General features: G+C 36.0%; 3 protein-coding genes across 6 annotated transcripts in view; all 3 read left to right on the top strand.

The window, feature by feature from the left end:
• The window catches only part of ddr2a (discoidin domain receptor tyrosine kinase 2a), a 34,595-nt gene extending 24,256 nt beyond the window's left edge, over positions 1–10,339 (top strand). The window contains exons 5-17 of one of the 3 annotated variants that reach the window (XM_016480369.1): positions 1,258–1,405; positions 2,236–2,338; positions 3,683–3,866; positions 4,080–4,320; positions 5,327–5,392; positions 5,558–5,670; positions 6,303–6,519; positions 6,607–6,833; positions 7,860–7,987; positions 8,121–8,318; positions 8,523–8,757; positions 8,928–9,077; positions 9,722–10,339. In XM_016480369.1, coding sequence (XP_016335855.1) covers positions 1,258–1,405; positions 2,236–2,338; positions 3,683–3,866; positions 4,080–4,320; positions 5,327–5,392; positions 5,558–5,670; positions 6,303–6,519; positions 6,607–6,833; positions 7,860–7,987; positions 8,121–8,318; positions 8,523–8,757; positions 8,928–9,077; positions 9,722–9,853 — 2,142 coding nt within the window. In that variant the 3' untranslated portion in view covers positions 9,854–10,339. Of the gene's footprint in view, positions 1–1,257; positions 1,406–2,235; positions 2,339–3,682; positions 3,867–4,079; positions 4,321–5,326; positions 5,393–5,533; positions 5,671–6,302; positions 6,520–6,606; positions 6,834–7,859; positions 7,988–8,120; positions 8,319–8,522; positions 8,758–8,927; positions 9,078–9,721 lie in introns of all 3 variants that reach the window. The other 2 variants (XM_016480375.1, XM_016480362.1) reach the window with 2 other exon arrangements.
• Positions 10,340–12,184: 1,845 nt separating this feature from the next.
• Positions 12,185–18,832, top strand: LOC107684349 (hydroxysteroid (17-beta) dehydrogenase 7). Its single transcript, XM_016480600.1, has 9 exons — positions 12,185–12,332; positions 12,654–12,857; positions 13,343–13,435; positions 14,764–14,878; positions 17,379–17,573; positions 17,687–17,791; positions 17,888–17,944; positions 18,232–18,330; positions 18,575–18,832. Exons 1-9 carry the CDS (start codon positions 12,298–12,300, stop codon positions 18,686–18,688), a joined length of 1,017 nt encoding a protein of 338 aa, XP_016336086.1. The 5' UTR covers positions 12,185–12,297; the 3' UTR covers positions 18,689–18,832.
• Positions 18,833–21,505: 2,673 nt separating this feature from the next.
• The window catches only part of LOC107684131 (plasminogen activator inhibitor 1 RNA-binding protein-like), a 14,492-nt gene continuing 8,696 nt past the window's right edge, over positions 21,506–27,301 (top strand). Inside the window, exons 1-5 of one of the 2 annotated variants that reach the window (XM_016480345.1) lie at positions 21,506–21,884; positions 23,420–23,603; positions 24,968–25,108; positions 25,192–25,260; positions 25,391–25,465. In XM_016480345.1, the coding sequence (XP_016335831.1) occupies positions 21,635–21,884; positions 23,420–23,603; positions 24,968–25,108; positions 25,192–25,260; positions 25,391–25,465 (719 nt within the window). In that variant the 5' untranslated portion in view covers positions 21,506–21,634. The remainder of the gene's footprint in view (positions 21,885–23,419; positions 23,604–24,967; positions 25,109–25,191; positions 25,261–25,390; positions 25,466–27,301) is intronic. The other variant, XM_016480352.1, reaches the window with a different exon arrangement.

Below are 27,301 nucleotides of genomic sequence, written 5' to 3'. Positions count from 1 at the left end.
TAATATTAATTACTTCTTTTTATCTAAGGAGACACAAGAATAGTAAAGAGATTGACCGACTAACCGATTACCTTTTTGACTGGTTTAACAATAATGTATTTTTTTTAATTGACTCGTGTAATTATTTTTATAATAATAATAATAATTGAAATGTTTTGTTTAATTAATTAATTTATTATTGGGTTTTTTTTGGCACATTAAAAACACATTTATATTATATTATATTATATTATATTATATTATTAGTAGAAATGTATAGAAATTCATACTTTTATTTAGCAAGGATGCATTCAGTTGATCATGACAGTAATTCCTTAATGTTACAAAAGATTGTGATTGTTAATATTTCAAATAAATACTGTTCTTGTGAACTTTTTATTTATCAAAAAAAACAAATCCACAAAAAATATTAATCAGTGGCACTTTTTTTAATAACATTGACATTTTTCTTGGGCACCAAAGCAGAATATTAGAATGATTTTTGAAGGATCATGTGACACTGAAGACTAAATAAATACATTTTAAATTATATTAAAATAGAAAACAGTCGTTATATATTATTATATTCATGTTATGAATTTCTTATTAATAGTAATTTTTATGATTATTATATTTATAATATTATTTATGCAAATTTGTTTTGCAAGCTGAATGGTTGCAAATTGGTCTTAAGAACACAATATAAAAACTCGAAATATACAAAAATTTGAATGTGATATAGCTAAAATATGTCAGTAGTGAATGTGATGCAGCAGTCATGTGCTACATGGTCAAAAGTATGTGGACACCCATCCCTGTGTTTGACATCCATTACTAACAGGTGCATAAAATCAAGCATACACACATACAATCTCTGTAGACAAACCTTTTTAGCATGGGACATAACTTTCATGTTCCGGCATGAGTGCCTCTGTACACAGCGAAGTCCAGAAAGAAGTGATTTACTGGATCTGGTGTGCAGATCTGAACTAAATCAAACATTTCTGGGATTAATTGGAACACCAACTGCGAGCCAGGCCTCATCGTCTAACATCTGTGCCTGACCTCAATGACCCTTTTGTGTCTGAAAGAGAGCAAATCCCAGCAAAGCTTTCCCAGAAGTGCAACTGTTAGAGAGGACCAACTCCCTGTTAATGCGCATGATTTTGATGAAATGTTAAATGTTCAACAAGCACATGTGAGTTGTTTAGGTGTCCACATACATTTTGCAATGTGTATTGAAAATCTAAATGCAAGGGTTTTTTTTCTGTTGTGAAGGTGATTGAGGGAAACAGGAATGCCTATGACATTGTGCTGAAGGATTTGGAGCCACCCATCATTGCACGTTTCGTCCGCTTCATGCCCGTCATCGATCACTCCATGAACGTTTGTATGCGTGTGGAACTGTACGGCTGTGAGTGGCTAGGTAAGTCTGACAACTAATGAACTAAATAAAGTGGAGTTAAATGCTTCAAATTATTCTTGTTTTGTCTTCTTTGGTGTTCATTTTTGGGTAAACTATCCCTTTAAGGACACTGCCAATGAAATCACTCGACACTATTTTCAGTTCTATGTTAATGTATTTTCTAAAGAAACCAGAAGTTTGAGTTGTGCAACATGAGTCATTAGGGTTTTTTTTTTTGTTTGTTTTTTTTGGTCTGTTTTCCCAGAAGAGAACAACTGTACATTTTACATTTTGCATTTCATGAGGTCTTTGTGACACCGCTCAAAAATCTGTCACATGGTATAAATTGTTCATCTAAACGTTGCATGAGATACATTTGTTGTCCTATTAGCATCTGAAATGGACTGCTGATAAACGCTGATCATTTTGACTATCTGATATAATATTTACATGTTGGATCAGATCATAGTTGTTGGACCTTTAGTGACCAATTATCAGAATGTAAATCAATTATCTTTATCTTCGCATATAAATGATTGTAAACTAACATTTTCATTGTATTTACTACATTGAATTATATGATACTGAGGAGGACACAGTCTTCACAACCATTGCAAACTCTCTCTCTCTCTCTCTGTGACATTAGAAAAATATTGCAGTGATATGTTATATGCTGTTATGGTAATTGTAAATGCAGATGAGATTTATCATTTTGTAATGACAACTGTAATGTTCTTCAGTGGGATGAATCAGCATTATGTCAGAACCTCCTCTAACATTTCCATTTGAGGACACCTGACAATAATAAAAAAAAAACAGATTTGATGGTGTTCTCCTGTGTCTGTTTCTAGATGGCTTGGTTTCATATAATTCTCCACTTGGCCAGCAGATGACTCTCAATGGACATCATATTTATCTCAATGATTCAGTGTATGATGGAGCCATGGGTTACAGGTCAGTACAAGCTTGAGAATGAATGAGGAAGTTACAGGATACACCAATAACGTTACACCAATCTAAGTCTGGGTGTGTAGCAGTTTAGCTTTGACATAAAATAAGTCTTATTTCACATCTACAAAATATGATGTACAATGTTAAATCTATGACTAAATGTCAATATATCTCCACTGACTACTGATTCAGAATCTGAATGGTTTCAACCTGGCACATGAAAAAATTGATCCCAGATCAGTTACAATGAAGAGAGGCTAACAGTCTGTTATTGCCTTGTTGCTATGACGACAGGCGCCAAGACCAGAGAGAGTCACAGTGGTTTCACAATGTTCACAGGAGAACTTGACTCATTGCTTCCTGAACAATACCTTCCATGACACAGTGCAAAGCGTGTTTACCTTCTTGACAGAGCTGGCAGAAAACCGCAAAGTAAAAATCCACACATTCATAGTCATTAAACAATCACAAGAGAAACCTGTGTCATTGCTGGGGGAAAAAAAGATAAATGTTTAAATGGCTCCATCTAGTGGCGATATGGTATAAACAGAACACAAAATTTAAGTAGTCAGGGTATTAAATACATGTGAGAAACTTGATTAAAAAAAACTATATATATATATATATATATATATATGTGTGTGTGTGTGTGTGTGTGTGTGTGTGTATATATATATATATATATATATATATACAACAAAAAGTAGCAACACGTATATAAACACACATACACTACCATTTACAAGTTTGTGGTCGGTAAAATTTTTTAATGTCTTTGAAATAGGATTTGTATGATCACCAAGGTGGCATTTATTTATTAAAAATGCTGTAAAAACAGTCAATTGTGAAATATTATTTCAATTGAAAATAACTTTTCTCTGCTTTAATATATTGTAAAATGTAATTTATTTCTGTGATGAAAAAGCTGTATTTTCAGCAGCCATTTGTTTTCAGTATCACATGATCCTTCAGAAATCATTCAGATGTGCTGATTTGGTGCTCAAGAATTGCCAGTATGATTTTTTTTATTTAATTTTTTTTTATTTTAAATTCTTATTATCATCAATTTTGAAAACATTTGTGCTGCTTAATATTTTTGTGGAAACAGTGATACATTGTTTCCCAAGATTCTTTGATGAATATAAAGAACAGAATTTATTCAAAATAGATTTTTTGTTTGTAAATTGATCAAATGTGAATCATTTATTGTCACATTTGACCAATTAATGCATCCTTGCTGAATAAAAGTATTAATTTCTTAAAAATAAATATCTTACTGACCCAAAATGTTTGAACTTTTGTATATATATGCAAAAATATGTATTCTGGCTTTATTTTCCCCTGTAGTATGACAGAAGGACTTGGACAGCTGACGGATGGCATGTGTGGCCTCGATGATTTCACACACAGTCACGTCTACAATGTATGGCCTGGTTATGACTATGTCGGCTGGACCAACGAGAGCTTTCTCAGCGGTTATGTTGAGATCATGTTTGAGTTTGACCGCACCCGCAACTTCACCACCATGAAGGTAGAAATGTCCTACACTGATGATTCTCTTTTCTTCAGTCATATAAAATTCATAGGGTGTGTTGTTAAAAGTGCAGTCTAATTGCTGGAACTACATGATTAAGTGTTTGCAAATTGTTGGGTGACTTAAAGGATTATATGACCCAACTCTCCTTTATTTACACCCATCATAATGCTTTGTATTCTCTCTCCCTTTTAATCCAAATTGATTCAGGTGCACTGCAACAACATGTTCTCCCGAAGAGTGAAGACCTTTCAGAAGGTGGTGTGTTACTTTCGTTCGGAGTTGGACTGGGAAGCTACACCCATATCATTCAGCCCCGTGATGGATGATGTCAACCCCAGTGCCCGCTTCGTCACCGTCTCACTCTACAATCACATGGCCAGTGCTATTAAGTGCCAGTACTACTTTTCTGACATCTGGATGATGTTTAGTGAAATCACCTTCCAGTCAGGTTAGTAAATGTCCATGCAAAGACAACAACGCTGTCCAGATTGTTTCATAATGGCACAGTCATCGTATAATGGCTGTTTTAAAGGGGTCATATGATGCGATTTCAATTTTTCCTTTCTCTTTGGAGTGTTACAAGTTCTTGGTGCAAAAAGAAGACCTGTAAAGTTGCAAAGACTAAAGTCTCAAATCCAAAGAGATATTCTTTATAAAAGTTGACTTGTCCACGCCTACCTAAAACGGCTCGTTCTACCATGCCCCCACATATCTGCGTCACTGTGTGGGAAGATTTGCATAACTCCACTCAAATGTTCACGCAAAGAAAGAAGGCGTAACTTTGATTCTCGCTGCAGTATTGTTGTTGCCGCTGCCGCCATGTCGTGGACACGCTGTGTGTTTCGTTGTGAAAGCGAAACTACTTTGTTTGGTCTTCCAAAAGAGGACACAACTAGAAATCAGTGGTTAAGTTGAATTTACAACACTGTTCCAGAACACTTCAACCCAAATATTCAGATGTGTGCTGCGCATTTTACGGAGGACTGTTTCCTGAACCTGCAGAGTAGCTTACAATGGGTCTGTGCTCAAAGGCTGTTTCTATAAAGTCCAACTTTGCAAGGACAGTCTGGTGCTTCTGACTCACAGACTGAAAGTACGTCTTTTATATTTAAAGAATTTGCCACTGACGATTCAAACGCGAGTTTTGAGCAGTGTAGAGTAGCGCTTGTTGTTTGTCATTTCTCCGATCACAAATGCAGATATGGTTTTATGTTTACGCGGCGCGATGCAACGCGTAAAAAGACAGTATAAGTCATTATAATCAGTAATTATGTCCCCACTGGATGCAACAAATGCCTGGTTTGTAATGGGTTTTAATGTTTTTGTCTCGTCGTGCCGGGAGACGGCATCACAGTATGGTAAGGGGCGTAACATTTCCATCACACACAACCAAATACACAAAATAATGTTCTTTTTAGCAAAATCATATGACCCCTTTAACACACTAATTTCAGATACAGCCATGTACAACACAACCCTGGCTCCCCCCAAAACCGGTCCTCCCATCAGCAATCAGCCAGGTCAGATTTCTCGCTGTTCCTGAATCACTCATATGTTGAGAACCAGCAGTTTCTGTTATAACCCATTTGAATAAACTTCACTCACTTTTTCTGGAGTGTAATTTCATCATCAGGTTATCTTTCTCTTTATCCCCTTCTTAGGGGATGACCCCACCCACAAAGTAGATGACAGCAACACCCGGATCCTGATTGGCTGCTTGGTTGCCATCATCTTCATCTTAGTGGTCATTATTGTTATTATACTATGGAGACAAGTGTGGCAGAAGATGCTTGAGAAGGTGAGAGGCTTGTGTCTGGCAGAAGCTTCAAATAAAGAAGCTATTTCAAATAAATGCTTTTCTTTTGAACTTTCTGTTCATCAAATAATCTTGAAAATAAAATGAATCACGCTTCTGAAGGATCATGTGACACTGAAGAGTAGCATAATGCCTTCTGAAAATTCAGCTTTTCCATCACAGAAATAAATTACATTTTAAGATAAATTAAGATAGAAAGTAGTTATTTTAAAATGTAATATTAAACAATATTACTATATTATAATATTACTTATATGAACATAAAAGACTTCTTTTAAAAACATTAAAAACCTTTTTAATTTTGCCCAATTATGTGGACAGTTAAGACGTCATATGATGTCTTTAACTCAGAATGTTCCCACATGAACTTCTTGCATAAAATGTTCATTTTGCACCAGACCTTAACATATAAAACAAGGTTGATTATGACAAACTTTTATTGTAGTCTTACTGCATGACCCATAAACAGTGTGATGCTATTTTGCATATGAATGAAAAAAACAGTAATGCATAAGTGGATTGTAAATATGATTTCATAGATGTATAACACATTAAACTACTAGTTAATATTTTAGCCTTTTTTAGCGTTTTTCACTAAACATCCTTCATTCCAGGTGTCTCGGAGGATGCTGGACGATGAACTAACTGCTAGTCTGTCAATACAGAGTGAGACCTTCACCTATAACAACAACAACAGCCCCTCTTCAGTGTCCAGCGAGCAAGAGTCCAACTCTACCTATGAGCGCATCTTCCCTCTGGGACCCGACTACCAAGAGCCATCCCGCCTGGTTCGCAAACTGCCCGAGTTTTCCCAAACCTCAGAGGACACCGGTGAGTTCCAGAAGCGATGTCTGGAGTATATATGGGTATTCCATACATATTATGCAATAGCATATATACATGTTTATTTTTCTGCAGCTTCAACAAATACATCTTCCAAGTCCGCTCCAGCCAGTGTACAAGAGGGAGTCCCACATTACGCTGAGGCAGACATCGTCAACCTGCAGGGTGTAACTGGGGGCAACACTTACGCAGTGCCCGCCCTTACCATGGACCTGCTGTCAGGGAAGGATGTCGCTGTGGAAGAATTTCCTCGGAAGCTGCTTACCTTTAAAGAAAAGTTGGGAGAAGGGCAGTTTGGAGAGGTCAGTTCTCAAATAACAAACAAAAATCTTCATTTATGAAAAAACTCCTATTCTATATACTGTTCAAAAGTTTTCAAATGTAATTTATTCCAGTGATGGCAAAGATGGATTTTCAGCAGCCATTACTCATGTCTTCAGTGTCACATGATCCTTCAGAAATAATTGTAATATGCTGATTTGGTGCTCAAGAAACATTTATAATTATTATTATTATTATTATTATTATTATTATTATCAATGTTGAAAACAGTTGTGCTGCTTAATATTTTTGGGGAAACCACGATACATTTTTTATAAATCTTTGATGTATTGAAAGTATAATATTTATAATGTTTATTAAAATTGAAATCTTCTGTAACATTATAAATGTCACCTTTGATCAATGTAATGTGTCCTTGCTGAATAAAAGTATTATTTTCTTTAAAAAACATACTGACCCCAGACTTTTTGAATAGATCATGTTCAATGATTTTAAATCAAATATTTAAATCATATCTGCCCTAGTGAACAATAAATATGCTAAAATGTATTTGAAATATATTTATTTAATGCTAAGTATACTAAAAGTACATTTACATATTTATGTATATATATGTTTTGTATACTAAACTGGTAGACTGCTAAATTGGAACAACTAATTTTGTGCTTAATGCACTTTAATTGTGCGGAAGTAGTGCTGAAGGTTAACTAAAGATATACTTAAGTATATTTGATTGTGCTTAAGCGGAGCTATTGCAAGTAAACTTTAGGTACACTTTAAATATCTTGCATTTAAAGATCGATATTATTCAAAGATCATATAATCCTCATCAATAGTGACATTAAAGCACATTTTAGGTTCAGTATTAAGAAATGTGATTTGTGCACAAGTAGTACTCCAGATAAAGTTGATAAATGATTTGTATATCAGTAAGTCTCGAGCAATATGTCAGTAAATAGATTTGAACTATATTTGAAATAAATGAATTTAATGTTACTTTTTTACCAGGGTGAATATGCTAAATGACTGTTTTTGCGTGTTGCCAGGTGCATTTGTGTGAAGCAGAAGGCATGCAAGATTTCATGGATGAGGACTTCTCCTTCGATGTCATTGAAAACCAAACAGTGCTTGTAGCTGTTAAAATGCTTCGAGCGGATGCAAATAAAAACGCTAGGTTTGCAAGCCCAAATGTCACAGTCATGACTTCCATAAATTAAAGTACAACACTGTCACTGCATCCTAATGAACATGCATGCTGTAGCTTTAATATTCATGAATTTCCATTCTTGAATTTTCATACTTTACAGGAATGATTTCTTGAAGGAGATAAAGATCATGTCACGATTGAAAGGCCCCAACATCATCAGGCTGCTGGCGGTGTGTATGAGCTCTGACCCTCTGTGTATGATCACAGAGTACATGGAGAACGGAGACCTTAATCAGTTCCTGTCTCGCCATGAGCCTGAGGGCATGATCGCTCTCCTCAGCAATGCTCCCACAGTCAGGTAGATGCCAAACGTTTTCAAACATTACAGTGGTGGACTGTGACTCTAAATCCCTAAGAAAGATGGACTCATTATTATCATTATTACGAACACAAACAGAAATCTGATGAATCAACAAGCAACATGTTATTGCTAAACTGAATTGTTAGGTAATGTTCTTAAGCACACCAGGTTATGACTCACATTCTGCTTTAACTGTTTCAGTTACAGTAACCTACACCACATGGCCTCACAGATTGCTTCAGGCATGAAGTATCTATCATCACTCAACTTTGTGCATCGAGACTTGGCCACACGCAACTGCCTAGTAGGAAAGAACTACACCATCAAGATCGCAGACTTCGGGATGAGTAGGAACCTGTATAGTGGAGACTACTACCGTATCCAGGGTAGAGCGGTGCTGCCCATCCGCTGGATGTCCTGGGAGAGCATTCTTCTGGTCAGACACATTCACAACCTAAAGAAATTATAAATTATACTCTGAAAAGTCTCCTAGAAGAATATTTTTTGGTATTTTTGGGCTTAAAATGAATCTCTAGTGATCTTTCTGTGTGTAAAAACAGATTCTGTCTATAAAAGTCTGACACATGATGATTTTTGTCTTTACAGGGGAAATTCACCACATCCAGTGATGTGTGGGCTTTTGGCGTAACCCTTTGGGAGATGCTTACCTTCTGCAAAGAGCAGCCTTACTCACAGCTGTCAGATGAGCAGGTCATTGAAAACACAGGAGAGTTCTTTCGGGATCAAAGGAGACAGGTACAAGTATATCTGCTTATCTGCTTTTGTGTAGAGGTGGATGAGATCTGATTAAACTGATCTTATTTATCCATACATTTATCCATTAAGGTTCTGTATTGATATCTATGGTTTTAACTTTTAACATCCATTGAACCTTTTCATTGCACTCAAGATTCTTCATAGTCAAAAACGTTTGTTTGGTTTGCTCTTCACACTAAGAGAAATGACAGTTCTTTTAACCCTCCTGTTGTGTTTAAAACCTTGGTAGAACTTTTGTGTTGGGGTCAAATTGATCCGCATTGGTGCAATTTACTGAAAATCAACACTATGGAAAATACCAATGAAAAACTCAGGATTGATGTAAAAACAGAAAACCTCTATTGTATCTTTTTAGAGACTAAAACGATCAAATATGTGAGAAATATAATAATTAACCAATGTGTTTGTCGTTAGTTTGACCCATATATTGTTACATTCAAAATTAACTGCACAGACACAAAATTAAAAAAGAAAGAAAGAAAGAAAATAATTTTTATATTTAATGCTATTTGTATTCACTTTGTCTGGGGGAACCCAAAATGGTTCTAATATGGCATCACGACAAAAACCCCCTTTTAGAATCTTTTTTTTTTTTTAAAGAGTGTACCACTTCTTATTCTCAGATATACCTGCCTCAGCCACCAATGTGTCCTGACCCTGTCTACAAGCTCATGTTGAGCTGCTGGAACAGGAATACCAAAGAGCGTCCATCCTTCCAGGAGATTCATCAAACGTTACTGGATTGCAAGCCGTAGTGTCCACTTATGTGCCAGCCTTGGCACTTCCAGAGACATTTCAGTGCGCCCACAGGACTCCAGTCAACTGTACACCGTAACACATACTTATATGTTTCCATATATAAGTGAGATCAGAATCTATCATTTTTCTGTAGCAATTTTCACTGTGAGTGTGCAAAGGCAAACTGATATATATTGTAAGATTAAACTACACCCCGTAACTAAGTGCCTTCAGCTGGCTTACAATACCTGGGCAGCACTAGGACAAAGAAAATGTAACAATGAATTTAGGCACCTTTATCACAGAATAATTGGATTTTACACACTGTGTATTTTCTCCAAATAACTCTAAATATTCTAAAATAGCCATTAGAATATTTTTGAATAGAAAGAGGAAATGCCAAAAAACAAGGTATCGGCTACTAATGCGCCTTTTATTATTTCCAATTTAATGTTGTTTTCAGTATTTTGAGGCCGAAGACAGCTTGAATGTAAATAAGAATCATTAATTGACATTCAGATTCACCTTCGGTTTTATCTTGATGTCTCTTGACGTTTGTGTATATTTTCATCTCATTTATCGAAAATGCTAAAGTATTTTATTATTTTACTTTTTTTTTTTTCTCTCTTTGTAGTGAACTGCAAAGACCACTTGCACTCAAGTGGATTAACAGAAAGCCAATTTATCTGGTTGTCACAGAATTTCAAAATTCAAAATCATAAAAATTCAATTAAAATTGTACATGTAAAAATATATATTAGTGTTATCCTGCAACTACCTATATATTGTGTTTATATTTAAGCGTACTGCATTATATAAGTGTTTTGCTTTTCTTCTTGTTTTATTGTCTAAAAAATCTTGTTAGGGTGATAATGGTTATTATTTAAGTCCATTTCATTTGTGCTCTTTTATTTTTTCTTTGCTCAAAACTACTTTTGCATTTCAGCATAATGAGCTATGAATAGCCATAATTCTTTTACAGAAATGTCTTACAATATTTGCATGAAGTTGGATGAAAATCAGATATAGTTATATGACTGAATGCTAATTTCACATTTTCATTGCATTTGTCCTATATTTTCATCTAATCTCAAATTAGGCCAACTGGGGTAGTAAGTACATTTGTTATTACCAGCTAATTTTGTTTATCTGTAAAAAAAAAAATTTAAATAAGCTTATTTTAAAGCTGTTTGTCTTACTTTTATGTCAGAGTATATTCTAGATGGTGCTGAATTGCTATAGTTTGGGATAAATACTGGATTTGTATTGAACAGATGCACTGTGATGGTTCACAGTAAGTTGTGATATGTTTTGGCATGTGAAAAGTGCTGCAAATGGGACACTCGGAAATCTGTTTTGTAATTAACTTGTATACATGTAAATCATTTTTGTAAGGTCATTGTATATGACCATATTTTAAAAAATGTGTGCACCTTTTGGGGTTGGTTGAGATATCTGCCAGTCTATAATAAGTGTTTTGGTTGTGGGTTTGAAAGTCATTTATCTTTGTGTATAGATTAATTTTAGCATTCTTGACATGACTGATGAAGTTGCATTATAGATATGCTTTAATTCTGCACTGTTTAAATGTTTTATCAGCTGGTTTTTCAACAAGTCTATTAAATGTTCTTCCTTCAAACCATAACCACATGAAACAGTAATAGCCCTTTCTGAGGCTTTGAGTTTGTTTACAAAAAACATTCCACTTTATAAAACAGATTTGTGAGGAGAGGAAAAATTTACATTTTTCATATTCTCTATATTGACAACATCTTATCACAATGCATGGAAAAGCTGTTTGTTTTTTTTCATAGCAAAGTTTCCTTTAGGTGATGCTTATTCTTTCTAATCTAAACTTTGTACTGTATTTTTTATTAGCAGTCCTCTAACAATTTTTCTCTAACAACCTATTGTATCTGTTAGGAAACTGTACATAAGATAATAAATTGATGAACCTTTAAACTTGTTGTCTAGACATTTTATAATTATAAAAGCACGGATTTCATACTTTAACAGTAATAAAACCTGTATGTATACAGTACATGAGTGAATTTGACATTTGTGTACAGCCTTGAATGTATCAAGACATTCATTTTAACATCGTTCGTACTCAAATATTTGCTTTTTAAATCGTTCGTTTCGTGCATTGGTTACCTGTCAAATAAATATGATTTTAAAATTCAGTTTCTGATCATTTTCTGCGATCGCATTTCTTTGGATTCCGACGATTGGTTAGCCTGGTCTGACAGTGGCTAAGTCTGGATTGGTCAGGGTAGATGTTACGTCACAGAAAGGAAACATCTGATAGGCCGATAGAAGTGTGACCTCCAATCACACCATGGCGGCTGTGCAAGCTCTATCCATACAGACACTGGTGAAATACCACGTTGGAAACGGTTACGAAGGCAAAGTACAGTATCACAGGTAGCATAGTCATATATTGTATGAATGTAAAGATAGGATGAAGAAAGTAGTGTTGGTAACCGGTGCAAACAGGTAACGAAACTGCTTGTATAATTGTTTTCTTTGTAGTTTCACATCACTGTTTTAAATGTCATTCTGTTATTATTGTAGTGACAACTTTTAGGTTATTTTTTAATAATGCTATTTTAAAATGACAAAGAAACAGAAAGGAAGAAATTAGGAATATTTTGTTTATAAAGTGTATTAATCTACATTTGTTATATTCTGTATATATAACCAGTAGTTGTTTTTTCTCTGCATGTTAATGTTCACTCCATATAACCCGGTTTGCATACATGTGTATGTTCACTCCATATGAACCTGTTTACATGCATGTGTTTATTGTGCGTTCAGTGGTATTGGCCTTGCTCTGTGTGAGCGTCTATTAAGCCAGGATGTCCAGCTGCAGCTCTGTCTGGCCTGCAGGAACATGCAGAGAGCTGAGGCTGCCCGACAGGCTCTTCTAGTGTCTCACCCTCAAGCTCAGGTTACTCTGCTGCACTTAGATGTGGGCAACATGCGCTCTGTGCTCAGTGCTGCTGAGGAGTTCAAGCAGAAGTAAGACATCCCAGTCCCTGTTTGCCAAAACACACTATAATTTTGATAGACTTAATGCTTTTCATACAGTTTTGTGACCAGGTGGATGTCAGGCTCTAAAAAGCTCCATAATAGTAATCCATCGATCGACTCATCCACTATATTCCAAGTCTTGTCAAGTCGTCTCATAATTTTATGTGAGGAACAGACTAAAATTTAAGTTGCACTGCACTGTAGTTCTGAAATCTCATTTGTGCTTATTAAAATTTAGTACACTACAATTAGTAAGCATGAATCAATGCTGTCTGAACTGTTTGGGTACTTTTAAATTCCCTTGCATAAATTTATGCAAAATTAAGCAGATTAGGTGTCACTTAGGAGCACATTTGAAGCCTCCAGTCTGATTAAAGTATAACATTAAATAAATGATATAATATAACGGTAAATAAACTTTAAAGCATTATTTAACTTAAACTTGTTTAAAACGTCTTTTTTTCCCTCAACAGGTACAACAGATTGGACTATTTGTATCTCAATGCTGGTATCATGCCTAATCCCAGGGTAGATCACAAAGCCTTTTATAAAGGCCTGTTTTCTAGGTACAGTATTTCTTTCTTTAACACTGCCGTTTCAAATTTTTGGGTCAGTAATTTATTTATTTTTATTAATAATTTTATTCAGCAAGGATGGATTAAATTAATTAAAAGTGACAGTAAAGACAGTATTATTATTAGTAGTAGTAGTAGTAGTAGTATGTTTTATGTTTTCAACATTAATAATAATAATAAAAATAAATATTTCTTGAGCACAAAATCAGCATATTAGAATGATTTCTGAAGGATCATGTAACACTGAAGACTGGAGTAATGGCTGCTGAAAATTCAGCTTTGCCAATAAATTACATTTTAAAATATTCTGAAATAGAAAATATAATTTTAAATTGTAATAATATATCACAATATGATGCATGGTGGCCATAAGAGACCAAAGACTTCAGATAAAAATTTTAAAAAATCTTATTGTCCCCAAATTTTTGAACAGTGGTTCATAGTTTCTAAATATATTCTATAAAGCAAGGTTGTGCTCCAACATTACATTCCTCAACTGTAAATCTGATATTACTGTCATATTATTTACTACACTTGAACATAATAATACAATACAGTACATAACCTGTGCATACTATAAAAAAATTATTTTATACATATAATACTCGCATAACCAGATTAACCAAAAATGTGCTTATAATGCATTCATCATGCATCAGCCAGTGATTCAGTATTATACTTTTCATAACATTAATTGTTGCATACTGTATATACTTCTAAGTTAGTATAAGTTAGTGTAGTTATTATTATATATATATATATATATAAAATAAGAAAAATGATGTCGATTAATTATTTTTTCATACTCAGACTCATTAGCCTTGGCTCTTTTTCTGTGAAGAGCTTATATCAGAACAAATTTTGAATGACCACACACTACACAATGACCCCCCCTACACATTTATATTACATACAGGATTTTCGGGTCCACTGGACACGGGAATAATAAAAGTGTAGAAATTTTAGGTCCTGTGAACCTTCACTCTGTCCTCCTACTGTCTGGGCCTGTTGTTAGTATGTGTGTGTGTATGTGTGAGAGAGAGTGTGAGTATAAGTGTGAGTTTTGTGTTTCTGCTCCTGCCATTCCTGCACAAGGTTGTAGAACTTTAATTCATAAATGTGATCTAACAAAGGTAAAGGGCAAATATGAACCATATATGCTGTTTATATTGCTTGTAATTGGGATGAAGTATAGATCTGTTGAGTATTTTATCAAAATGGTTTGATTGTGTTGAATTAAAAACCCCAAAATGCAACTGGCCCACCAGACCCACAAACACTGGCTGAATAATTCATTGTTATATTTTTCTTCCCATCAGTAATGTGGTTCGCATGTTTGCCACGGGGGAGGGTCTTCTGACCCAGGAAGATAAGGTCACACCCAATGGTTTGCAGGAGGTGTTTGCCACTAATCTTTTTGGTCATTTCCTTCTGGTAAGTTGATGGATTAGAAATGAGTGTGTTTCTATGACCATACATAAAAATAACATTTTTTCTACGTTATTTCCATAGGAGCATAGCTGCGGTAGAACACTTCACTTTTTTCTGTCTTTTCCATGCAGCGCTATCAAACAAATCATCTTCCTCTAAAAGATCTCCTGGAACAATATTTCAGCCATAAATGCCACAGGATTCATTTCACTGTTGTTAACAACTTGTTCCCTGGCAGCTGTCCCAATCAATAATTCATCCGAACGTCTCTAGTGCTGAAGTTATTTTGAGTCCTCAAATTGCAGCCCTGTGCTTCTTTGTGAAGTGTTGCTGTTTGCTAATTGAAGAGCTCATTCATTTGCTCTAAAGCATCTGGTCATCAGTGCTGGAAGTCGGGCAGCAGCGTTCTTTCCTCGTGCTGCTTTATACAGTTGTGTTATTGTGGCTCAAGTGGCTCAGACATTAAAGTTGCGGTAGATATGACACTCCATGTCCTCGAAGGCCAGACGAGACATATCAATTTTCTGCTGGGACGGCACCGAGTGAGGAGGAGTGAGGCTTGTATTTCTTGTCAAGTTGACCTCTGGTTCTCTCTCATCCCACACACTGAAATTCTTTTTGATTATATATATATATATATATATATATATGCAACCGTTCAAAAGTATGGGATCAGTAAGATTTTTTACCAAAGTTTCTTGTGCTCATCAAGGCTGTATTTATTTGATCAAATATACAGAAAAAACCCTGTTATTTTGTGAAATATTATTGCAATTTAAAATAACAGTTTCTATTTCAATATACTTTAAAATATAATTTATTATTGCTTCATGTTTTTTTGGAACCTGTGATACTTTTTTCAGGATTCTTTTATGAATATAAAATAAAAAAACAGCATTTATTCAAAATGGAAATCTTGTGTTACACTGATAATAAATCAGCATATTAGAATGATTTCTGAAGGAAATCATGTGACACTGAAGACTGGAGTAATGATGCTGAAAATTCAGCTTTGATCACAGAAATAAATTATATTTTAAAGTATATTAAAACCGAAAACCAATATTAGACATTGAAATAATATCTCACAATATTCCAGTTTTTTTCTGTATTTTTGATCAAATAATTACAGCCTTGATGAGCACAAGAGACTCCATTAAAAAAACATTACAAATCTTACTGATCCCAAACTTTTTTTTATATATATATATAATAATCAAAAAGAATTTCAGTTTATAATATATACAGTGGGTACGGAAAGTATTCAGACCCCCTTACATTTGACCTCATGATTCTCATTTGCTCTGACATGCACTGTGAGCTGTAAGGTCTTATATAGACAGGTGTGTGGCTTTCCTAATCAAGTCCAATCAGTATAATCAAACACAGCTGGACTCAAATGAAGGTGTAGAACCATCTCAAGGATGATCAGAAGAAATGGCCAGCACCTGAGTTAAATATATGAGTGTCACAGCAAAGGGTCTGAATACTTAGGACCATGTGATATTTCAGTTTTTCTTTTTTAATAAATCTGCAAAAATGTCAACAATTCTGTGTTTTTCTGTCGATATGGGGTGCTGTGTGTACATTAATGAGGAAAAAAAATTAACTTAAATGATTTTAGCAAATGGCTGCAATATAACAAAGAGTGAAAAATTTAAGGGGGTCTGAATACTTTCCGTACCCACTGTATATATATATATATAAGTAATGTAGATTTAGTAAAAATCTACATTACTGTTTAAAGGTTATATAGATATTTAAATGTTACAAAAAGAATGTTGTTCAGTAAATTCAATTTCAAATAAATGTTGTTCTATTTAACTTTCTATTTCTCTAGAATCCAGAAAAAACACTATAACATAACATAAGCAATACAACTGTTTTCAATATTGATGATAAAATTACTTCTTTCTTGAGCACCAAATCAGAATGTTAGAATACTTTCTGAAAAATCTTGTGACATGTGACAGTCTGGAGTATTGGCTGCTGAAAATTCAGCTTGATATGAATTACATTTTAAAATATGTTAATATAGAAAACAGCTATTTAAATTGTTAATAATATTTCTTTCTTTTTTTTTTTTACTGTTTTTACTCTATTTTTAATTAAATAAATGCAGCCTTTGTGAGCATAAGAGACTTCTTTCAAAAACATAAAAAGAGTAGTGTATATTTTTATTTTTTAATTCATAATTTATATACAAGTCTTTTTTATGACTCAACTAATGGTGAAAGTTTATGCACTGTTAAAAATCAAAAGTTGAGAAAACTTAAAATTGTATAAGTTTTCTCAACTTTTTGTGGTATAAACTGAATACAACAAGTTGAGAAAACTAAAAAATCTCCTGAAGCTGGTTGCCTTAAACTTTTAAGTTTTCTCAACTTTTGATTTTTTTACAGTGTGGCCAAACAATGGAGGCAAAATTGTTTAGCACTTTAAATGGTTCAGAAATTAAGCAGTACAATTCCTGATCCAACTGCATTTTTTGCTTCTGTGACAGGTGAGAGAACTGGAGCCCTTATTGTGTCAGATGGACCACAATTCTCTAGTGATCTGGACATCCTCCAGTAATGCCCAGCGATCAGCTTTTAGTCTAGATGACATACAGCATCAGAAAGGCCGTGAGCCGTACAGCTCCTCGAAATATGCGTCTGATCTACTTAGCTTAGCCCTAAACCGTCACTACAACAACCGTGTAAGTTCACAGTTCCCTACAGAAAATGGTTTATTGCATGACATGTTTTATAGTAATTATTAATGATTATCATAATTGTGATTTAGTCATGAATACTAGTGATCTGTTCACAGGGTTTGTACGCATCAGTGATCTGTCCTGGTCTGGTCATGACTAACCTCACCTATGGCATTCTACCATCATTCTTCTGGACTCTCATCATGCCAATAATGTGGCTTGTAGGTCCTCAATTTACTTCATTTTGAATATCAACACAATAATAGAAAAGTTACACAAATTTAACATTTTGTTAATGTCCTGTCCTATCTCATCAGATAAGGATTTTCACCAACACTTTTACCCTCTCACCTTACAATGGAGCAGAGGCTTTGGTAATTACCAGCACCATCACAGATGTTCATATAGCACCATCAAGTTTAACCATGAATTGTACTCCATTAATTTTGAACTTCTGAATTGTTCAACGGTGAATCTGTAAATGTTGCATAGTACAAGGAATGGAAAAAATCAGTCGAGATGTGAAACCACTTTGATTCTAATAGTTTTTGAAGCTTAGTGTTGCATGTCAGTTGGAGAAATGACTCAGTTCATTCACAGTTGTCTGGGCCTCATTGCTTTCTCCTAGTCTCAGTTTTCATCTATTGTTTTTATTACACAGTTTTGGCTGTTCATGCAGAAACCTGAGTCACTGGACCCGATGGCCAAATACCACAGTTTGACCTCTGGGCTTGGAAACAATTACACCCAACCACACAAGGTCAGAACTGACAATCAGGTTCTCTCACTTATCTATTTTTATGCCAATTTTAGTCTATTTTAAGCCTATTTTAAATCCAATTAATAATAGGCTTCCATTCTAGTCTATAGGGTTTATATGTTTTGTGATTTGGTTAATTATGCAAAGCAATGCATGGACTTTCATGTTTTTCAGCTGTTGATCTTGTTCGTACCATTCATTACTGATACTGTCCATAATTTAATTGCTTTTTGTGTGTTTTCAGATGGATATTGATGAAAACGTGTCAGAGGCCCTCTATGTGAAGCTTTTAGAATTTGAGGATACAGTGAGGAAGAAACTGCGAGACGAGGATGTAGATATAAAAGCAAAAAACTAAATATGGACACAAAACCTCATGCATTCTATCGCTTTATAACACATTTCGACTGGCTTTGCTATCACCATGCTCTACTGTTTGAGCTACTTATAAGTATTGTGCAATTTATATTGGTTTTGTGCAGTGCATTCCAAGTTGAATGGTTTTTACCATTGTAGTCAGTCTCTGACTCTGATGAAAATGGGACCAGAAATCTGTCATGTATTTTTAGCTGTTTTTAATGTCCATTTTATTGTGCCCCCAAAGGGGCTTCTTCCTGAATAATGTTCCTAAAATATATAGTATGGTGTCACTGCTGAGTGATTTGGGCCAAAATCAGCACAGGCTGTGAAAAAGGAAACTAAATCTGCTCTTTCCAGTTAATAAAAATTTATGTCTGGAACTTTATGTGTACATTTTATAATTAATAATTCACTCTTTATAGTGTTTGTTTTAAGATTTAAATTGAACTTTCTTCCTACAAAAAAAATAAAAATAAATATTGCAATACACTCGCAGTAGATACATATGTGCAACTGAGACTTTTTTACAATCTATTCTTTTTTTCTGTGTTAGCTCTCAACGTACAAAGCAAATGCAACAAAGTAATATTAAGTGCCTTGTAACAATTTATTTAACTACATAGCATTAAATTAATATACATATAAGAAACTAATGATTGTAATAGGCTACTCTGGATGAGAGTTGGCAATGTAGGGAGATTGCAGATATTGATGGGTCGCCATGGTGACGAAGATCATAAAGATGCACTTCCCTGTGTTCATAAAGAAACGTGCATGATGAAACCAACTTGACTTTGTATGCTTTATTAAGTTTAGAGATTTCTGAGTACATGTAATACGAGGACTTGTCAGTCTTACCTTTGTCTTGACGCTGGAGTCCTCTGGTTACAGATGATTGGGTAACTTACTATGAATATAACTAATGAAGCTGGAGCATACTTTGTGATGTTTTCTTTAAAATTCACAGTATTAATCCACAATATAGGATGATGAAGCGATGTGCGTGTCGGTTGATCCAGCAATTCGTGGCTGGATAAATGTCGTGTATGTAGCGGCTGAGTTGTTTCCACATCTTCAAGATCCGCAAAGATTTGTTGCAGAGGGACTTGAGAAAAACTGCTCGTGTCGCACTCTGTTTGAAGCCGCTGAGTTTAGGGTTGCAGAATGCCCAGACCATGCCACAAAAGTACGCAAAAAACGCTGTCATCGCCAAAAACATGAGCGCATAAGACTCAATCATCGCCTCCGTCACCACATTCTGCATCCTTGCTTTCTACAAATACATAAACCGTGAACTGGTCAAAGTCCATTTAGCTCAATGTCCGTGAATCACGGTCGTCTTCAGTCCTCCTGTGCGCTTGAGCATCACAATTGAATTGCTTCTGTCTTTATGACAGTTCAAGGAAAGTTTCGCACTTCACTATGAAGCTTTGTCAATACTAGAGAAATTAGATTGTAGGCTACACTGATGTTAACTGTATGAGAGGGCACGTGGAGAAAAACACTGTTTTAAACTAGTATTTAATTTGACCCCAGGCGTATTGCTGTCAGAAAATATGAGCATTAACAGTATCAGTTCTCACAAATAAAGTATTTGTGGTGGCAATTGTGATAATTGGACACTGACTTACTTGTTTTGCTTGCTCTAAGGATGATTTCATAGCTAAAGGAAGTACAATTAAATAACATTTTTACACTTTTTGAATAACTTGAATGACACACAATAAATTATTCTGCTCACCAGTGATATTTACTTTGATATTTCCCCACACATCAGGGATTATTTTAGACAAAATTGTTCTTTATTCATTTTTCTGTATTCCATTATTTCAGGCAAACCGCATCAAAGTTCATTTAGAAGCTTGTTTGGTGCACACCAAGGTTTCTTCACACTTAAACTGCACTAACAGCGTAATTGCACCAGCGTTTTATTTCAACCAAACCTGCCAAGTGTGAACACACCCTTACACAACCCCAAGCCTGTATGACTTCTGTGTAAAAGAGGAATTCTGAGAAATTTCTCAATATTTTCCATACAATGGAAGTCAATGTTAACCAAAATAATGATGACGTAAGTGTGAGTAAATGATGACAGAATTTTAGGTGAACATGAGTCTGGGACAAGGGTAAAACAATAATAATGCATACATAAAAATAATTTTCAAGTAGTAAATAAAAGATAAAAGCAACGAAAACAGTTTTTAAGATCATTTTTATGTGATCATGATATAATTAGGCTTACTTTGTTCACCTGGTCCTGGTAGACAAATAGGCCTGTAACAACATCATCAACCTATCCTACTTTAGCCTACCCTATTCAGACATGTCTATAATTAAACTGCTAAGAGAATTCAAGCTTTGCACCCAATAATTAACTTGTGACAGGACACATTTTTCTCACAAAGATTGCTGAATGCCTGCTTTGATAGGGTTACTCCAGTAATCCAAAGCTAATTTGAGCTGTTTAGAAGACCAGTCATGGGGTCATATGACCTGACATATGACCTTGCAAGGGGTATTAGGGGTCTGTGTCAATGGGTAAAACACTTTTTTTTATACTTTGTTAAAAAGGGTGCTTTACTCTTCTATTTTAAGTTAATTCATTGACAGTTACAGCTTTGACACTAATAAAAATATTAAGTGAAATATTTAGATTTATAGATCTTTACGTAATCTTCTATCTACAATAATAGATAATTTTAATACAATGACAATACAAAAGCCAATCTAGCAAATAACAATGCTGAGTCAGTTCTCTCTCTCTTCTCTCTGGAGTATATTGTGCGACTACATGTCCCATACGACTTTGCGGCCAGAGTCCCGGATGTCTTTTACGCCGGAAGAGAAGCGCGAGTCTTTTCCAGCCATCTTGTGGCATCTCGCAGCGCAGTGCTCGCTCAAGCCCCGTAGAATCGGAGGAGAATCCTGCTGAAAGGGGGCCATCATGCCCGGACATCTGCAAGAAGGTTTCTGCTGTGTCGTAACCAATCGGTTCGAGCAGCTATTTGATGATGAAGAGGATCCGTTTGAGCTGTTAAAGCAGGCAGAAAAGAAGGACGCGACCGCTCCTGGTGCCGCCAAGACCGCAGCGCAGGCTGCAAAGCAGTCCAAAAAGGAGTCACAGAAAGAAAGAAGGAACCCAGCTCCCGAGAAGAAGGAAGAGACACAAGCTCCCGTTCCTCTCAAGAAAGATGGTAAACATCGCTTGCATTGAACTCGTCATTTGCTCATACTTTTCCTAAGTGAGTAACGTTAGTCTGCAAAAGGAGCTAATTTACTAAGCCCATGAGGTCACGCACATCACTATTGTTGATGAACTGCCTGACATCTCAAAAACTTCCAGCGCTTTCAGCAAATATGCTTTTTCGCGACGTACATTGTTTCTGTGTGACGCACGTTAGTGGAACCTGTTGCTGCTTAATTATTTTCTAGATCCTTCACGAACTGCAGGCCTGATGATAACCATCAGTTTGTTTGTTAAATGTCGGGTATATTTGTGCATTTAACTCAACATACTAGTAAAAATGTCCCATTCAGTGCTAAAAAAAACTGTTTATTGATAGCCTCCGAATGCACAGTCCGTTATCGCATGGGTTTTTATTAGCGTCGAGCAGCAGTGCAGCTCCAACCTCGTGTTTGAGGCAACAGAGTCCGTCCTCGCAGACACGACACTCCCATTGAAAACCCTCCTATTGTTATTCGCTCAACGCCGGTTTTTAACTTAATTACGTGCTTTAAAATTGCGCCGGTCTTTACTATTCTGAAGGTAACGTAGGGCTGTCAAGTTTTTTTTCGGGTGTCAGTGGCCCTGACTGATCTGGATGAGAGGAGGCAGCGGCTCGTGAACAGGTGCGGGCGGGCGGCGCGTGATCAGCTGGTGGGTCGCGCGAGAGCGTCTATTTCTGTGGGTGAGGGTGGGATCAGTCAAGAGGCGCAAACCATTATTATCGAGACCCACAGCGTGGGTTTTATTGCTTTGCTAGTGTGAAAACTAAGTATAGAAAAAAAAACACGTCCCCTGCGCAAGTAAATAAGGAAAATAGACAGTCCAGCTGAAGAAGTAATAGAATAATAGTGTGTATTTACATCGTTCTTCCCTTTCAGATAATTTCTGTCCATTTTTAGTTAAAAGTATAGTGTTTCTAGAAATTAAATGTATTAACATCCTCGTGTTGTTTTAAAGCTTTATGAGATACCCCTTACGAAAATTAACTATGGTTTCATTGTAGTAAAAGTGCAGCAACCATGTTTTTTTTGGCGTATTGAATACCATTTGTATAACCAGTTTTACTTCAAATACCCTGGTTAAACTATTGTTTAGCAAAACCATGGTTAATTTGTGGATACCATGGTTTAACTATAGTAACCATGTTTTTTTGGTTAATTTGTAGTAAAACCATGGTTAATTTTCGTTATGGACTACTATGACGTTAACTTTTTTTGATAAACATTTTTTTAATAAAAGTGATTGGTGGTAGATTCTGTAATTCAGCCTCTAGAGTTACACTAATGAAAAGAGTAACACTGTTTTGGAGCAATTTTGAGGGTGAGTGAATAATGACAATTTTTGTACTTGTCAAGCACATTAATTGAAGTGAATTTTATATGATTCAGATTGAGACAACGCCTTTTGTTCTAGTGTTTTTTACCCCCCATCTCATTCATTATTGTTTTCTGTGATGCTTGTTGGTATCAGTGGAGTTGAATCATTATTGTGTCTGTTTTGCAGGCATGAGGAAAATGGGCCGCCGACCGGAGCAGCAGGGTCAGCCAGGATCCCAGCCGCAGGGAGGTCAGGGGGAGGGTCGTCCACCAGCCGACAGGCGACCTGACAGGAGGCCACCACGTGAACGACGCTTTGACAAACCCGCTGATGAAAAACCTGATGAAGGTGGAGAATTCTCAGTGGAAAAGTAAGTCAATTGACCTTTGTTTGTGTGGTAATGCATAGTTGATACTTTAAGTTTTATATTGGTGTTTAATTAGGGTTGGAGCTAAACTCTGCAGGACACCGGCCCTCCAGGACCGAGTTTGGACAGCCCTGATCTAAGAGATCTATTTGGAAAATAAATAATGATTATTTGTAGGTGATTTTGTAGGCGAGTAAATCAGCATAGAAAATAAACAAATTACAAGCATAGATAAATAAAATTCACCAGATGACTTGAATAGCTCTATTTGGAAAAAATAATCAATGATTGGGGTGATTTTGTAGGTGAGTAAAATCAGCATAGCAAATACACAAATTACAAGCATAGATAAATATAATAGAACAAAGATACAAATAAAATAAACGGTGCTTTATATTTTTTAGGTAAGTCTTAACAGTATGCAGGTACAGAAATTAAATAATCAAATGTAAAATAACACCAAACATTTTTTTAATAAAAGTGATTGGTGGTAGATTCTGTAATTCAGCCTCTAGAGTTACACTAATGAAAAGAGTAACACTGTTTTGGAGCAATTTTGAGGGTGAGTGAATAATGACAATTTTTGTACTTGTCAAGCACATTAATTGAAGTGAATTTTATATGATTCAGATTGAGACAACGCCTTTTGTTCTAGTGTTTTTTACCCCCCATCTCATTCATTATTGTTTTCTGTGATGCTTGTTGGTATCAGTGGAGTTGAATCATTATTGTGTCTGTTTTGCAGGCATGAGGAAAATGGGCCGCCGACCGGAGCAGCAGGGTCAGCCAGGATCCCAGCCGCAGGGAGGTCAGGGGGAGGGTCGTCCACCAGCCGACAGGCGACCTGACAGGAGGCCACCACGTGAACGACGCTTTGACAAACCCGCTGATGAAAAACCTGATGAAGGTGGAGAATTCTCAGTGGAAAAGTAAGTCAATTGACCTTTGTTTGTGTGGTAATGCATAGTTGATACTTTAAGTTTTATATTGAAAACATTAAATTCAAACAGAAGGATACTTTTGTTTTTAATGCTTTATTTTTTCATGTTTTGTTTTATTTCAGATAATGTGAAGTCGATGTGAAATGAAAATCACCCTAATTTAAAAAAAATGCATGTTATAGATCTTACTGTGAATAATTCTTATTGTTTCATTTTGAAAATAATTTTTGAACTCAATGTTCATTCAGAATTTCATAAACTCTTAGTGAAAACACCCGACTTTTCTCTGGTAATCCACTTAAACCTTTAAAGGATCTTAATCCATCCTTTTTCCTGCATAAAGTTGCACTGTAGTTAAGATCCAAATTTAGATAATTTCATCAGAAACGACTGACATCTAACTGTTTTATTATCTCTCCTCTTCAGGTCTGTCAGTGACAGGCCGTTCCGGGGTCGTGGAGGTGCCAGAGGAGGACGCGGAGGCCGGGGCAGAGGTGTTGGCAGGACTGACGGCTTTGACTCTCGCGGCAAACGCGAGTTTGACAGACACAGCGGTAGCGACCGATCGTAAGTCATTTGCATCCACATGTTAACTCCAAATGTAATGCCACCTGTGTGACATCAAAGCTAAGTGTTAATTTTTGTTTCAGCAGCCTGAAAGAGGAAAAACGTGGAGGGAGTGGATCTCATAACTGGGGCACTGTTAAGGATGAGTTGAGGTCAGTGGAGCAACAGATCCTTTGTCTGCCAAAAACGCAGATGAATTTAATTCACATACTGGTCAGTTGGAGTTATTTTGGTTCATTATGTTAGTTTTGTGAAATTAGATGCATTCCTTTCCATTTACAGCGAGCTTGACCAGTCAAATGTCACTGAGGACACCCCTGAAAGAGAGGAGCACCCACCTGCTGACTCGGAGAACAAGTGTGTACACTTCAGCTCTAAATTAGCGCTGCTCTGCTGAGTCTAGGGCTGCATGATATTGGAAAAAAACTCACATTGCGATATTTTGTTTTTCTGCTATTTTTTGTCATCACCAGATGACTTGAATAGCTCTATTTGAAGAAGTTTTATTTATATAGCGCCTTTCCGTAGCTAACAGTATGCAGGTACAGAAATTAAATAATCAAATGTAAAATAACACCGCATAGTCTTCACTATATAAATTAAATCTAATAAATCTGTGTTAAAGCTACAAAAGTGATTTTTTTCTGCGTTTTGTTGTTTGATTAACATGACACCGAAAGCAACAGGAACATTAATTTCTTTGTGTTTTGTCGTTTGATTAACGTTCATGACACCAATATACTGTTACACAACCATTTTCTTTCTCAATTGTTTACCTTCACCTAAGCCATAAGCAACTGTGTTTACAAGGATACTTGTAGAGACATGCATTTTGACAGTAAACGGTATGTGTCATTTCAGGCACAAATAGACGCGGAAGTGAATTCAGTGTTCACATGCATCTGCGCTGCTCTCACCGTGTCTACACCGGACACGAGTGGCCTGGCACGGCGCGACAAAATACTATAGGCTAGAACCCAATATAATCAGTGATGCTGTCTACACTGGATGCGGCGCGACACGACAAATCCCCGACAGTAAACTGATGCCGCGTTCTATTTATGACGTACTGACACAAAGTTCAAATGATTTGCAAAGGTCGCTTTGTCGCGTCCAGTGTAGACACGGTGTCTTTGTGTGAGCAAAGAAAACAGTGCGTTTGTTCATAATTGAGCTCTATTTCGTACCTTCTCGTACTCAAATGGTTTAAAATAGCTTGAAAGATTAAACCGACAGGACCTAAAACACATGCAAATGATGAACCTTTATTGTATGATGGCTAAACTTTGCAATTAATCCAATAATCACCTGCGTTTCGAACCCTGTACCTGTCCATACGGAATAACGATCAGTATACTAAACGTCGCACATCGCGATTTCGATGCTGAAACGATATATCGTGCAGCCCTAGCGGAGTCATTGCTTGCCATTTGATGCCGGCACTATTAGAATAAGTTCCCACCTATAATTAAACAAAAACGTAGTGTGTAACATTAGGATTGATTCAAAAACAATGGCTCTATTAAAAGCACAACATGTTTACAATCTTTAACAGTTACTGAAGGTCCCTTCTTAATTGTAGTGCTTCTTAATTAATTAGGATTGAACTAATTGGATGCAGCACTTTTAGCTCAATTTTGATGTTGATGTTTCCACAGGGAGAATGAATAAGAAGAAGAAGAAGAAGAAGAAGTTTTATTTATATAGCGCCTTTCCGTAGCCCAAGGTCACTTTACATATAACAAGTAGTTTAGTACATCCACACAAGCAATATAGACAATACAAATACAATATGAACACATATACAACATATAGCCGTTATCCAAAGTACATATTAAATGGATATGTTTTTAACTCTTGAAAACAGTCAAAGATGGGATGGTACGGAGAGTAAGGGGTAGTGAGTTCCATAATTTAGGAGCATTAACACTAAATGACCTTCCACCTACAGTAGCCAACTGAAAACGAGGGATGGACAAAAGGCCAAGTTCAGAAGATCTAAGACAGGGCTGTCCAAACTCGGTCCTGGAGGGCCGGTGTCCTGCAGAGTTTAGCTCCAACCCTAATTAAACACACCTGGACCAGCTAATCAAGCTCTTACTAGGCATAGAAACTTTCAGTCAGGTGTGTTGAGGCAAGTTGGAGCTAAACTCTGCAGGACACCGGCCCTCCAGGACCGAGTTTGGACAGCCC

Source organism: Sinocyclocheilus anshuiensis, unplaced genomic scaffold (assembly GCF_001515605.1).
Source record: "Sinocyclocheilus anshuiensis isolate Anshui unplaced genomic scaffold, SAMN03320099.WGS_v1.1 scaffold629, whole genome shotgun sequence".
In the NCBI taxonomy this organism is placed as follows: domain Eukaryota; kingdom Metazoa; phylum Chordata; class Actinopteri; order Cypriniformes; family Cyprinidae; genus Sinocyclocheilus; species Sinocyclocheilus anshuiensis.
The sequence above is the reverse complement of the archived record's forward strand: the minus strand, read 5'-3'. Positions and strand labels throughout refer to the sequence as shown.